This window comes from Lingula anatina, chromosome 2 (assembly GCF_051362555.1).
Source record: "Lingula anatina isolate TDL-2025a chromosome 2, LinAna3.0, whole genome shotgun sequence".
NCBI classification, from domain to species: domain Eukaryota; kingdom Metazoa; phylum Brachiopoda; class Lingulata; order Lingulida; family Lingulidae; genus Lingula; species Lingula anatina.
Genome location: NC_141768.1, coordinates 28,598,737 through 28,614,616, shown reverse-complemented (window position 1 = coordinate 28,614,616; position 15,880 = coordinate 28,598,737). Strand labels below are relative to the sequence as shown.

Genomic DNA, 15,880 nt, shown 5'->3' with positions numbered 1-15,880 from the left:
AATTAAACAGTTTTTTGTGAAAATTTAATTAAATTTAATCACATATTGGCATTTCCAAGGTGCGACTTAGAACCTCCACGGGCTTGAAGACCCGTGCTAGTCACATTTTGTGAAAATCCATGACACTTATATTTTATTATTAAAAATCGATGGTCATTATGCTGTTAAGCATTATGTAATGTTGCATCAAAATAGCAGAAAACAATTTTTGGTGCTGCTGCCTTGATGACCATTATGGAAAAACCGTGTTACTTATGACTGTCAAACTTTCAAAAAAGAAACACAGGACTAAAATGCAGCCTGAGTTAGAAAAGCAGTCTAATTGGCTTCTTTTTCTGGAAGTTATACATTTTAGTGTTATATTCATTATCTTTTTTGGCATATTCATTATGGGACTTGGAGCTCCCATGGACATGAAGCCAAATGGCAATCATATTTTCTACATGTCCATCCTATTTATAGTCAATAAACAAAAATTGGTGATAATTATTCTCTAATTTATTATGTAATGTTACATCAAAATTGACAATCTTTTTGCACTGCTACTGCAAACATTATGAAAAGAAAACTGTGCTACTTATTATAATTTTAAACTTACAAGTACGATTTTTAGGATTGGCCTTCAGCTCATGAGAAAACCAGCTCTATCGGATTATCATGTTTATTGTATTTATGCATTTTTTGTGAAATTTTCATTTTTCTCATTCTGGCACTTTCTAAGTATAAACTTGAACTCTGATGGGCCTGAAGCCTTATGCTTTTACTTTCGTCTGTGTTACCTGTTGTGCATAAGTTGATGTTGACTGTGCAGTTAAACATAATGTATTATTGCATCAGGATTGGTAGTCTCCTATTTTGGGCATTATGGTTTTGTGCTTTTCTTAAGGTGTGACTTATGGGCCTGAAGACCTTTGAGTGGGTCAGTCTGTAAATTACCCTTGGGTATCACTAGATTAATTTCAGAGTTATAAAGTCATTTGCTTTAATAGGCCATTAAATGAGATTACGTAAAGCACACTTGTTGATATTTCCCTGTAAACTCCCAAAGGTAAAGCTCTTTGCTAGATTAATAATAAGGAAGCAGTGATAATTGTGCAGGTAAATTTTGTTTAATATTGCAAATAAGTTTTAAAAAAAAAAAATATATATATATATATATATATATATATATATATATATATATATATATATATATATATATATATATATATCAAACTGGAAGATTAAAAGTTTGAATAGCAGCTTCATTGGAATTATATTTACCTCAAGCTCTGCCAAGGAGGTTATATTTTCACCCCTGTTTGTCTGTCATCCACATAACACAAAAAGTTATGGACTGATTTTGCAGAAATTTTCAGGAACTGTCGGAAGTGGGCCAAAGAGGACAATGATTAATTTTCGGTGGTGGTCCGGATCAATAGTCAATCAATTATCAATATAATCAACAATTGCTGCCTTGGCAGAGGTCTGCACTCTCAAAGTGCTTTTCTAGTTTTGTTGTTTTCCTTTATAATTTTTTCTCAAACACTTGCATTTGTGACTTTTAGCCCCAGGCAGGCTCTCATCTGCCTGGGGCTCTGCACATTTTCTGTATTTCTACATAAGCAGTTGTATTGTTTTTTATGTTTTTAAACATGATGTAATATTATTTTATGCACTGTCATCATTTTTCAAATATTGAGACTTTCATAATGTGAATTTGAACTCTCATGGTCCTGAAACTGTAATCTTATTGAAGGGGTGGATTGAGACCATCTTCTGGGTCTTCCGGAAGACAGTCAGGTTATTAAGTTTATATTGACTGGTATCTATTTTTTCTGTTGGAAGACCATCAAAATGGAGGATGGATCAACATAGATACTTTGTAATACTGTCAGAAAATATCTCTGGGTCTGCTCCTGTTATTGACCATGTTACCTGTTGTGCAAGATTAAAATTCAGTGTTGACTGACAGTGCTATTATAAGCATTATTTATTATTGCATCAAAATTGACAAAATGACCTTTTTTGCATCTTTATTTTCTGTTTTTTGTCTGTACATTTGACAGCTTTGCTGCCTTGTTTCAAAATATTTTGGTTGTTTTCTCCCATATGTTTGCATTTTGATTCACAAATCATTATTGTGATAATAGTAATAGTTTATTCAGCTCTTAATGCTACAGTGTTAGATTTGCCTGGACTTAACTCTACAAAATATGATTTATTACTGGTCATATACATAATATGGTTATTATATTTAAATATATGTATTATGATATCTGGGTTTTGTTAGTAGTAATACTTTCAGAGATCATTATATGGCATCAGTATCAGCAGCCAGGCATAGCAGAGAGGCCTGTTGTATGGTAGGATCCTGAATATGAACCTGTGCTGTTTTCAGTGAAGGTCCCAGTATGTGCTGGCATGCAGACAAACTAATATCACCTGTTTCTTGGCACACTTACCTTAGATAGATTTATGCCAAGTACAAAGGAGTGATTGTACTGGGGATGTATGGTGTACACGTAGGCTGCCCCCTGTATGTTTTACCAGCCCTACTTGACATTTGTGATGAATGATATTACATTGGGATTAATATATGGTATGATACTCTGCTGATCACAAAGTTGTAGGAATGATATTGTGTTCTATTGAGCTAGAAGTTTTCACCAATTCAATCCAATTTGACCTGTTATCTATAAATACACTTGGGAGTTTATATTACAAAAGTAGGAGATGATGAGATCTAGATTAAAAGTATTAACTTTCACGACTATCGAAAATATCCTCAAATTTTTTGAAAGGCAGATAAATTTATAGCACAGTTTTAAAGGAAAAAACAACCCTTTATCTTCTTATTTAAATGTCACCCAATTTACTGTATAAAAATATTTTAGATCTATATCTAAAAATGACCCAAGAATTAGTACTTTTTACCTCATAGTGGGACAAATGTAAGAGGCATTCCTATTCAGGGTAACCATCATATTTGAGTTTTATGGAACCACATAGATTAAGAAAAGACAGATTGATGCTTGGTTACACTTGGAGGGTTAGAAGACACATAAGTCTTGTAAATGGTTGAACAAACAAAGCTTACCCCGAGTAATCTTTGTTAATGTAAAGACCAGTTAGTAAAATGTGGTAGGTAAAGAAAATATTATAAACCTTTCCATGTGGTAATTGTGCAGTTGGTTTCAATAAATTATTCAAAGGGGAATCACCACTTGGGCAAATAAAAGGTAGAAAAAATAAGAAAAACAGACAAGAGAATGGGGTTTTTGTTGAGTGTGGAAACTTGATATCGAAAGTAGAACACTCGAATTAAAAGAAAATGCTCTAAAATGGGACACATCTTGAGATATAATCATGGAAGAAGAAAAGCTAGGCTGTTTTGTAAGTCTGTTGCAGGTGAAAACGGCTATATTTAACATAGAAGTAACTGTAACCCATTTATGCAGCGGCTGAGTGTTATTATGGCTCAGTTTTATCTTACCTCCCACTGAAAATGATTAGGTCAATTAGGGTGGAATATCCTTCTTAGATAAACAACTAATGACTGAACCATTGTTTTTGTTTTTATTACTTTGATCCGTTGGTGTGGGCCACCTTTGTTTGCACATGGTATTTTGTATGTCGCGTTTGAGTTGGGAGCTGTGTCCTTGAAATAGACATTTGATGTTTTTATCTCTTGTTAATTATAATAATGAACAAATGATTTATTAGGAATTGTTTTTTTTTTTACTGTAACAAATATAGATCCACAATTTTGTTTTCTTTCAAAATCCGTTTTAACCTGAGGATCATGGGAGTGCATCAGGCCTACATTATAGAGACCGATCATGAAGTAATGCACTGCAAGGTGTAGACTGCAAACATTTTTTACCTTCCTTTATATTATGACAAAACAACAACCAGCACTTTTGTCAATCTCTTTTTGTTTTGCATTCCACGCATTCCAGGTTTTGCTTAAATTGTCTGATATTGTGACCAAGGCATGTGACTAAGATAGAAATAGTCGTGGTTGGTTGGTTGGTTGGTTATTGATGAATATTGCGCCTCTCTACTGATTCAGTGTGAAATGTTATACTAAGGTGTTTCGGTGAACTGAGAAGGGAGGTGTTTCGGTGAACAGAGAAGGGATGGGAAGGACAATAGAGGCCTGCCTATTGCGTACATACTGGCTTTGAAGTGTTGATGTACCTGAACTGCCTCTGTGAAGTGAAGTCACAAACCTGGCTTACAGAGTTATCTGGGAGATTGGGATGGGACTGGGTTGAGTAGCAGGAACCTTGGTAGTTAGACAAGAATATTAGAATCTGGAATTAATGCCATATTAAGACAAAAGGTTTGATTTTATTAGGGGAAAAAAACACTAAAGATCTACCTCTGTTGCCCTTTGCAGTGCTGGCAGTGCCCCTCCCCCCTCATACACTGGACTATTATACTAGAATATAGACAGACACGAAGCTTGATTGGAATATTATGCATTCGGAATAGATAAGAAGGGCTGCAGAAAAGATAAAATCCATATTCCCCATTTCTAAGAAAATCACCGTTAATAAGTTGGGGTCATCTCTAAGTGCATTCATAGGGGGTAATCTGTGTGCATCTCACCTCATGCCATCTCCTCCATCAAGGATAATCTCCTACATTAGTCCTCTTACTATAGCCCAAGGCTAATGATGGTTTTTAGTTTGACCTAAATACCAATTGAATAGACTAAAATATGTAATATGGTTCGTTGACGGTATTACATGAGAGTGTGCATGTCAGGTATGCAGATAAAGTGTTTTTTATTTGTTTGTTATCACATTAGTGTCTTGTGTATAAGGATGAAAAAAAAACATGGGATGGGATTTTTTTTTTTTTTTTTTTTTTTTTTTTTTTTTTTTTTTTTTTTTTTTTGCCAGATAACAAGATTTTTAATTAATTAGAATTTCATTTTTTCAGTATGTACATATAGTTGTGTCTTGGAATCAAATTTTTTCATCTGAGAATGTATACAGTGCAGTGTGTGAGACACCCAAAACCTGTTTTACTGCACTCTGCCTTAGTTAATAGTTCATTTTTGTTAAATAGCACGTCTGCAAACTTAGTTGACCCCCTTTCATTTAATATTGATACAGTGTAAGCCTAAAGCCTTTCTTCTTTCCTAATAGTGGCTATGTTATCTGTTGATTCAATGAATAATTCAACCGTGAGCTGCCTTCAGGATAATCATAAAAGATATTGATATTGATTGCTATCAGACAATGAGAAAATAAAATTTGCCTCAGAACATAGCTAAACTTTGCAGAAGTTTTATTTACTATCCAGAATGGCTTATTTGTGTAAACTTGTCATAAGAATAGTAAAACATTTTCTCAAAGGTGTAATTCAACTGTTTTGTATCAGCCAGAAATATTCAAGTTTCAGGTACATCATAAACGGTGCAGGATGCCTGCATCAGCCCTATCATTTTTCTCTGTGTTAATGATTGCCACCATTTAAAAAAGCATGGAAGCAATTAAAGCTTAACCCCCTCGTCCTCTCCTGTCAATATTATTTTAAAGCAACATTAAGCCAGGTGTGCACTTGTCAGGTATCATGTGATAGTGTCAGTAACAGGCAGTGTTTTGTACAGGGTCCATAGAGAATACTACACCCATCACCTTGATGCCATCTTATGGCTTATATCATAGGAAGGAAGTGGTTGAAGATGTCTTGTAAAGGAGGACTGATTGCTTCCGGTGGCTACTTGGGTTAGACTCGGGCAGCATTTTACTCTGTTTTCACTAAAATGTTTTTAGGCTATTTATTATTGGTGGTCCAAGTAGAAGGTTTAAGATGGGAGATTGGCACTGGGGAGTTAAGTTGTTCTCCATTTAACTTGCCTGTCTTCTTATTGTGGAGAATGGTTTGTTTAAAGAAATTGTTTTAAAAATACAAGTAATTGAACTTACATAAATATATATAAGCCATTATTTGACCATGAGCATTTCAGATTCGTAATATCTGTCTTAGCTACTGCCTGTCTGTTTTTTAGTTAAACAAAACTTGACCAAAGAATTCTTTTGAGGGAAATATAAAGCATAATATATTTGATAATACTGAATTTCTGAAAATCTGATGACTAGATAAATTTCTCATAATGATACAATTTGAGGATCATGATGAATTGATTATATCAACTTAATTTTGGCCTTGTTTCTGACCATAGAAATGACAAAAATCTTTTCTACTGGCACACCGTTTGGTATATATATGATCAGTAGCCCACAACCTTGAGCAATCACAAATAATAAAAAGTCCAGTCAACAGCTGTATATGCTGTACAAGGAAATACCACAGGTGCTTTGAATAAATTAACACACAGCAGTGTTGGGGAACACCCCTCAGGCCTGTTGTCATCATTGTTTTCTACAGGGAAGTTGATTAGAATGCAAGCAGTTGACCCTCAGTTGCATTGGGAATTGTTGGGTGGATTGAGGAAGTAGACGTAAAATATATGAAGTTGAATGTAAAGTTTGAAGCTTTTAAAGTCAGGCCTAAACAGGTGTCTGCTGTTGAGTCAGTTGATCCTCCTTGTCTTTTAATAGCTCACTTTTGTTCCTTAAATCTTAAAAAAAAATGGAATGAAATAAGAAACATAACTCCCACAAACAATATCGTTTATGGGTGATTAATTTCCAGATATGAAATCATTTAATCTTTATAGAATTGTCCAATTTGTATGTTTGTAGTAAATAAGCAGTAGATGCCCTTTTACAGAAGTTATAGTTTTAGTATGTTTAAGGCAAAATGATACTTAGATGGAAGCAATAATAAGCCATGGTACATTAGTTAATATGAACTAGATAGTAATTAGTGTTGGTCCAGAAAATACACAAGTTTCTTCTGCAATGTTTCATTTTCAGGAAATATTATATATATTAATATCAAACCATCAGGAGCATTTAGCATGCAATAATTACTCAATAAACTCAAACCAATAATTATTCTTCCCTCCCCCCCAATAAAAAATTGTTAACAATTTGTAAAAAATATTGATTCAAAAGTTAGTTCACCTCATGTCAGAAAAGACATAGTTGTCATTGTCTGAAAATAGTATATCTTGAAAAAGTAAAATGTTAGAAAAAAGCTGGGTGTTTGAATAGGTTCAGAAATTATCGTACTTTGAAATTGCTGTTTTCTGTAAATATTGTCCATGTAATATTTATGCTTTATATGGTCATTGGCTGTGAAACAGTGCAATTTAATATAAATAGAATGAATTATGAAAAAAATGTTATTGGGGTTAACTGATGATTTCATCTTTTATAATTTCAGTTCTACTCAAAGAGCCTATTGAAAATAATGACTTGGAAAAGAAGACACTTCTTATAACAGACTTTGGGTTAGCCAGGGAAGTATACAAGACAACTAGGATGAGTGCTGCTGGGACATACGCCTGGATGGCACCTGAAGTCATAAAGTCATCCACATTTTCAAAAGCTAGTGATGTTTGGAGGTAATTAAACTTTATTATGTAAAGTCTGACACTCGGTTTCACTCTTGCTAAGGTCTGACACGCGTGCCCCCTCATTTATTTTTTGTGCCCCTAACTGTTTGGACTCACTCCTGCATAGTGGTTTTTACCCAATTTGCACAACACATTCTGTTATGATTGAGGAAAATTCTTGATATAAGATTTTTTCTGACAAATTTAGAGCCAATTCAGCAAAAAAAAAAAAAAAAGAAAGAAAGAAAGAAAAGAAAAAAAATGGTTAAAAAAATGTGTATCCGCAAGTGAGCCTGGAGTGTGTTTGTATTGAAACGTGTGGAAAATATGACCTTGATATGTTCTTCAGCTGAGGTATGGGCTTCAGGCTGAAAGTGTATAACTTTATCCCAACGTGTAAACCTTTGTTTTAACATAAATGTTCATTTATATGGTTGTTTTCACGCTAAGTTCGGGCTTCTCCAGGCCCTGTTCCATCATATAGATTTAATGCATTTTCATAATGTAAATAGTGGGGCAGGTTGATGGATCTACTAGCCTGGATAAACTTGCCTTCAGGTTAGGTCCACCTTACATACCTTGAAGCTGAATGATAAGCAATATACATCTACCATATTTGATATAAAAAAAGGTTACTGTCATTTTGTTCACCACAGACTTCATTGTATTGGTTAGACGTGCAAATAACAAAACTTTTCATAGACTGATTAGCTCAGAAAAAAATGTCTGTGTCAATAAGTACAAGCAGTTATTTCACAAAAATGGTAAATACGAAAAAAGAAGCAACAGCTACCAACATAGAACTGGTAGGCTGCAACATAATGAATTGTGTCAACTTATGAAAAACTGATGAATTGGAAAAAAATTGTACAGCATGAGGTATTATTGATAATGACTCTTTAACTGTTTCATATACATGTGAAAAGCGTGCCTAGACAATTTTATGACCCTTTGAGACAGCTATGGACTATCTGGCGGCAGCGTAAAATTCATCTGAACATGGTTCACCACAATGGCCCTATCTTTGTTATCTGCCTACGCAGTGTGACCTGCTCTAAGCAGCAAGAGAAATTTATTATGGGTCATGGCACCAGGGATTGTCATGTTAATATCTGATTAGGATCTTTGTCCAGCTTGAAGGGAAATTATGTCACCGGTGCTGTCTACTAGATGTCACTGACACCGAAAAGGACATTAATGATGACCAGTGTTGCTGTCCTTTTTGAAATTTATTTATGTTGTTTGAGGTCATATATCTCCAAGCTGTCTAACACTATGTCTATAGATAGAAACACATTGACACTTATTTGGTTTACCTCTTGTGTGTCAGTTTAGTACCTTTTGCATGTGTATTGTAGACAAAACTATTTGAATAGCAGACCCTTTGTCATGCTACAAGTTTAGAACTTGCTAAGAAAATTTTGAGAAGTGATTTGTTTCTCGATGCATTTTATAAATGCTACAACTAATCATGTCATAATCATTAGTACCACCAGCGTATACGCTGGCGGTACTCATGGTTTTAGTCCCGGCCCGTCTCGTACAGCTCCGCCGGCTCCTGCGGCTCCGCAGTCGGGCGCCGGAAACAAGTCACCGTTACCGCTTCTCCTCCTAGACCACAAAGACCTGTGTCCCCATCTCTTGGATTTAGGTCACATATAATCTCAACTTGAACCCCCTGGTATTTTTGTCTCAGTTGGTGCATTGGTCTGGGTGTGATGCTCACTGAAATGCACCCTTGTCAAAATTTTTGAAAATTTGATGCTAAATATCTCCCAAACTGAAGGAATTATGGAAAAAGTTACTATAGAGGTCTGACCAAAAGTCATATATGGAGTTTCCAAATATGCCCTTGGATTTGACATTTGACCTTTATTTCAAGGTCAAACAGGCCAAAATTTTCTAAAAATGGGAATTTTCTGCAAAAAAAGAATTGTTTGTGCCAATTTTCAGAAACTACATAGACCTAAGCTTTCATATTACAGTGAGGGCTACTATTTAGGGACTCCCTTCATCTTCGTGGGTTTGGGGTCAATCGGTGCATTTTCACGGGAGAAGCAGTCATTTGATGCCGAAACTAAAAACTCTGTAATTGTGGAACTGTTTACACTAGAGACGTCTTGTTTTTTGCATGAAGTACAGCTTGTCAAGCACAATACTGGAGGTGGTGTCCATTTTCTTATTTTCCATACGGTTTAGGAGTTGCACATTATTAAATAGTACAACAATGCAATATTCAGTAGTTAACATAAAATGAAAAAATACTCCCAAAATTAGCAGAGATACACCCATAGCATTTGAATAGGAAGTCATTAACTAGCAATCTAACTGTGACCTTGATATTGACCTTTGACCTACTTTTCATGATGAACTTCACTTTGCAAGTTTTCTGGTCCTTATATCATCAAAACTAGCAGAGATACACCCATAGTTACCATTGAACTTGAATAGGAAGTGATATACTGACAATCTTAGAGCACATTCCCATAGATTAAGATCGATCTTACTTGATCGACCTAACTCCCTGCAGTTAGCCGACCACACACAGAATTTAATTATCCCCTTACAGCTTTTAGTAGGCAGGACAGGCACTTAAGCCAGCTAAGCTGACAGTAATCTAGTGAGACTCCCCATGGGGATAGATTGATCTAAAATCTGTGGAAATGGGGTCTTACTGTAACTTTGAAATTAGCCTTTGACCTTCAAATTGATCTGTGACCTACTTTTCATAATGAACTGCACTAAAAAAAAATTCACTCCCTTATATCTCCAAAACTGGCAATAGTTGCTATTGATCTTGAATAGGAAGTCATATACTGGGAAACTTTTACTTTGAAATTGACCTTTGACCTATTTTTCACCATGAACTGTAGTTTGCAAATTTTCCCACCCTTATAAAATATACTGACAGAGAAATGCCCATAGTTACTATTGAACTTAACCCAAATATAAACAAACTTTGAAATATTGTTTCCATTACAGTTAGAGAGGAAGTCCTACATTCACAATGATACTACATCCTTGTATTTGACCTTTAACTTTTTCCCACCTGATTTAAAAATATAATAATTATCTATAAAAAATGATAACCCTTGTTTACTGCATTTCATGCAGCTTGTCAACCCCTCCCCCTTCTTTTTCCTTCCCATTCGAATGTGCTTACTCCAGCTGGTGGTACAATACCAGGAGGCGGTATCGCCTCTCTGATCCTCTAGTTTAAACCTATTTTTCCTGCAGCCCTCCTCTTCTTAACAAGATCCCCTTACCTGCCATGATATTCAGGACTTTGGAGCCATTTAAGTTCATGTTAAAATGCCAGAAGAAAAGTGGCAAACTGTATATCTTTAAGCCATCTTAAACCCTTTTCTTAAAGCAAACATTCTTTTATAAAGGTCAACCAGTCAAAGGCTTCTTGCCATCTGAACGCAAAATAGAACTAATCTGAGGCATCAAGTTAAAAATTATTTTAGTAGTGTCTAGGGGGCAATACCACACACTTGCATGATAAGAAAACAAACAAAAATAGATAATAAATAAAAGAAAATTAGAAAAAAAACTCAGCTGTCAGTTTATCATGTGCCACTGGTTTCTGTACAGGGCCATTCCGTGGTATTTGGTCCGCAGACGTCAAAATTTGAAAAAGGAATCCTACTTATAAAACTTATAATTTCTGAAACCAGACACCATAAGACACCAGAATCCAAAAAGAAATTTTAGGTTCTGATGATTAATTATGATTTTATTGACACTTTTATCTGGAAAACTTATAAAATAGTGTCATGGAAGGACATTTTTATTTTTGATATATTTTTCATAATAGAGATCATTTTAAACAATAAAGGCTAAATACATTAAATATAACTTATTTCTTACATTTAGTCAAGTGCATTAGATTAAAAAATATTTGATTATAAAATAATGGATTAATTAATATCAATTTGTCCTTCCGAGATGATTTTGGTACCTATTTTTTAAGTTTTCTCAGTAACTACAAAAGCTAAAAGCTTATAACTTCATATTCTCTTCAACCATGGTAGGGGCCAACAAAATATGAAAACATTTTTGCTTAGAACCACTTCAATAAGAAATTAAATCCAAATATATAAGCATTAAACATGACACCTAGTACACCTTGTACAAATCAAGAAATTAACCAAAAAGCATTGTATATTCCCTGATTCTTTGTTTTTGTTATTCTGTCAGTGGCTGAAATGAAAATTTGATATCTTATTTCATGGTCATGTAAAGGTTGGTTCAGTTTTGAGTAGGGACATGTTGGGAGGGGGTATTCTACCTTTTATTAATAAAGCTACATACTTTTACTGTATACTGATGCTATTTTTATTTTACCCTAAATGCTGTTAAGAATATTGATGGGTAAATTTACAAGTGGGATATGTTTAAAAGTTTTCCATCTAAACACTTTTAGAGCAAAACTATGGGTGGCATAATGTCATCATTATTATGTGTCCATGAAGTCATTACGAAAGCAAAAAATTGACAAAAAATCAGTGTATGCTAAAAGTGTTTTCTACATTTTCAGTTATGGTGTATTACTATGGGAGCTTCTGACAGGAGAGGTGCCTTACAAAGGAATAGACACTCTGGCAGTGGCTTATGGTGTGGCTGTGAACAAACTCACTTTACCAATTCCATCCACATGTCCTGTGCCTTTTAGCAAGCTACTAGAAGGTAATGATAAGATATAGATGGTTTTGTTATCTTTTTTTTTTTTTTTTTCAGTGTAATGCATCTTATTTATAAAAAGACAAATTAGATCTTGCTGATCGCTCAATGAATGTCCTCTGTCTGGTCAGATACACATCTTTCTCATTTTCTCTCTAAGTAAATTTATATTTATTGAATGGAATAACACTGAAAATTATTAATTGGTGAATGATGATTTCAGCTTAGTTTCCCTGTTATGGACATTCCTATTTAAAGAACATTGGTAAAATGTCTTTTACAATGTTAAAGTGGGAAGTAGACAGATTTTAATGTCAACTCTAATCACATATTAAAATTTAACTGTGAGTAACGCACTTTTCAGACTGCTGGCACCCGGACCCTCACTTTCGACCAACATTCCAAGATATCCTTGAAGAATTAGTGGATATCCAGGACTCAGACTGGCTGGACCAACCTCAAGACTCCTTCCACTTACTTCAGGAAGACTGGAAAGTAGAAATTCAGGAAATGTTTGATGAACTAAGATCAAAAGAAAAGGTAATTGTGCCCAGTGTGTTCCTCATAAACTCTCATGACCAGTGCATATTGCAGTACTTGTTTCTGACTAGATTTGGATTTCTTTAAAGATTGTTTGAGGAAATTACGAGTAAGAAAGAAACATTATTGAGCAAGTAACTCTAAACAAAATCAATATAAAAAAAAAAAGACTAGCTCTTTAAGAAGAGAGACGTGGAGAGAGAAAAAAAATATTGATTGTGAAATTTTATGCGTGTGTGGTTCCAGGAACATAGTTATATAAACCTTTTTTTTTTCTCAGGAACTTCGATCTAGGGAAGAAGAGCTCACCAAAGCAGCACTACAACAAAAACTTCAGGAGGAGTTTCTAAGGAAACGTGAGCAAGAGCTGGCAGAGCGTGAGATTGACCTGCTGGAACGGGAACTCAATGTCATGATTCTGCAACAAGTGATGAGCAAACCCACACCCAAGAAAAGAAAAGGGAAATTCAACAAGAAGAGGCTCAAGCAATTAAAACACGGACAGATTAGTGAGCCCTCAGGTAAAGTTTTGTTGCTAAACACCTAAGAGTAAAACATCTTCTTGTAAAATAGTTATTATTTCTTTGCCAACATTTATCTGAAGGATGTGTTTTATAATAATTCCCAAAGTAAAAATGGTGGTTAATATATTTAATATGTATAGAGAAAGAATGAATACAATGCCTTTTATATATAATATTAAGGGTTCTAGTTTTGATAACAGATAAATTGACTTGATATTTTTACCAATAAAATTGTACCAATGTCAATAAATATGTTCTTTTAATGTGTTTGTTCTGACTATTGTATGTTTATATGCTAGAATGATGTCATGAAAACGTAGATACGGATAACAATTACATGTAATAAATTCCTAATTCAATCAATACAGAAATCCAAATCTAGTCAAAGTCAAGTACTGCAATATGCAAACAAAAAAAAAACTACTTATAATGAATTTTCCGTTTGTGCAGACTTCAGGCACAATATCACTGTCCAGCAGGAAACTCCCTCTAGAAAACCCTCCAGTCCAGACAGCCCACCGCAGTCTCCGGTCTTTCCACCAAGGTTAAGAGCAATAGCATGTAAGTACACAGCAGGTTCAGCACATGTGCACTCTTTCTAAAAAAAACATGCACATATATATGTCAGCAAACATGGATTTACACATTGGCATAATGATTTTTCTTGGTTGTTTAAAATGTAAGTAATGTGTTTAGATCATTCAGATTTTAATTCGATACACGTTACAAGTGCATAAATCTTAAGGTAGGCTGTAATACTTGGCAGGATTTGCCAAGAAAATTATATTTTCGCAGCTTTATTTTGTGACCTACTTTTTGTAAATGTTTTATGTCCATTTTGGATAAATTTTTATCTGCTATTCATTGTTTTCCCAAATTCAACCCTGCTTTTATCAAATGCCACCAAGGCTGAATTTTTAGCTTATTTTAATAATGTCCCTTTGTGACTTTCATTTTTTTATTGTTATCACAATCAAAGCTTCGAATCAAAATTGAAAGCATCATTGTGCTATTTTGCAGTGGAAATGAATCTTGAACCTAAAATGTTTTGTCTCCAGAAGATGTTTATTTGAATCAAGGCGGCTTTTAGATTTATTTTTCCCTGCATTTAGTGGCTTTAAGTTGTCAAGTCCAGTCAGGGGGTCAGGATCTCACAGATAAAAAAAATAATTTTTCAATGTGGTTGCTTTATATTTGAGAGAAAAGCATGTCAGTGATACAATTCTCACCTTATATAAATTATTTTGGAAATCATCAGAAAAGTACTAAAGCTAGGCACTCATTTTTCTGCATTAATCAATTCCACCAGTCACTTGATTAGCAACTGATTAAATGATTCAGAATGTCAGGAAAAAATTGATCACTAGTGAGCAACTAATCAGTGATACCTCTCATACTTAAATCAGTAACCCACCTCAGATTTCATTGTGGAAGTTTATAGTTGGATAGCAATTTAAATGCTAGCTAATAGTAATAATAAACATGGTGGTGTGTGAGAGGTTGTGGCTTTTTAATTGGTTTCAAATTTGTCATGAGAGTTACAGGTATTAGACAGGTGTCTGATGAAAGACTAGTTCAGAGGTTTAGCACTTTATGATGAAGAGAGTAGCTCTTGGGCTGATTATTAGATCTTTTTGAATCGGTGCATTTGACATGAGTGTGCAGCATCACTTACCAATTCAGCTTTCAGGATTTTTCCTCTATGATTTTATTAACTCCCAGCATGATCTTTGCAGTTCTAAATTACACATCAAGCATGCCTGCATGTCATTTCATTTCCACATTGTTTCATACTAGTCTATCAGTATAATATCATTTAGAAAAAACTCCTGGTCATTTTTATCCTACCATTTTTACCAGGAAGAAAAATGATATACAAGTAGAAATGGCCAGATTCATTGGACTTTATGTTAAATTGAGACTTTTCAGGATTGTTTTAGTACAATCCAACTCTTCCCTGAATTGATAAGAGTGGTAAAAAAAAACTGCATCTTTCATTTCACTTGAATGTCACTTTGTCCGGCAGTCAGCTCAAAAGCATCCCATGTTAGAGTTAATGACAAGCTCGATATTTACCCCTTGCCTGTTTTATGCATGTCTAGACCCAGCAGATGGAGTGAAAGGTAAAACTTGGGGACCAAGCACTGTGCAAAGAGATCGGCATCATCGGCACTCCTGGATATTCTCCAATGGTCAGTGGTCTAAGAGTGCCCCGAGTCTGGAGAAGACTCTACGTCAACTTGGTCCATTTTCGTATGGAGGAGCTCTTCAGGAGCTTGGTTAGTATATCTGCATTTAGACTCTCTCTGTGTGTGTGTTTTATGTATAATGCAAAATGCATTGTTCCAAGAGAGATATTATAGTGATAGTATGAGCATATGTGCTTGGCTGTAGACTATGTAATGCATAGATGAATGGTAGATGCTGTTTGTAGTGTTATAACATGTGCAACTTTGATACTAGCTGTGTGCTTTCTGCACTTTCTAATACAACTTGTTCTGGTTGAATTGTACTACTTACTTTACTGTGTAGTTCTGATTGACTTTCTAACACCAGTCTCGCAGAAAGATCTTGTAGCTTGACATACACTAACTAACGCCGAACGTCTTGAATGAGACTTGAATGAGACACTTAAAAAAATGAAGGTAATTAAATTTCTTTTCTGTTA

At 34.6% G+C, this 15,880-nt stretch overlaps 1 protein-coding gene across 2 annotated transcripts in view; it reads left to right on the top strand.

The window, feature by feature from the left end:
• Positions 1 to 15,880, top strand: part of LOC106160655 (mitogen-activated protein kinase kinase kinase 10) — a 30,257-nt gene that overhangs the window by 9,756 nt on the left and 4,621 nt on the right. Inside the window, exons 2-7 of one of the 2 annotated variants that reach the window (XM_013537310.3) lie at positions 7,291 to 7,471; positions 12,006 to 12,154; positions 12,513 to 12,688; positions 12,969 to 13,209; positions 13,663 to 13,773; positions 15,315 to 15,491. In XM_013537310.3, coding sequence (XP_013392764.2) covers positions 7,291 to 7,471; positions 12,006 to 12,154; positions 12,513 to 12,688; positions 12,969 to 13,209; positions 13,663 to 13,773; positions 15,315 to 15,491 — 1,035 coding nt within the window. The remainder of the gene's footprint in view (positions 1 to 7,290; positions 7,472 to 12,005; positions 12,155 to 12,512; positions 12,689 to 12,968; positions 13,210 to 13,662; positions 13,774 to 15,314; positions 15,492 to 15,880) is intronic. The other variant, XM_013537311.3, reaches the window with a different exon arrangement.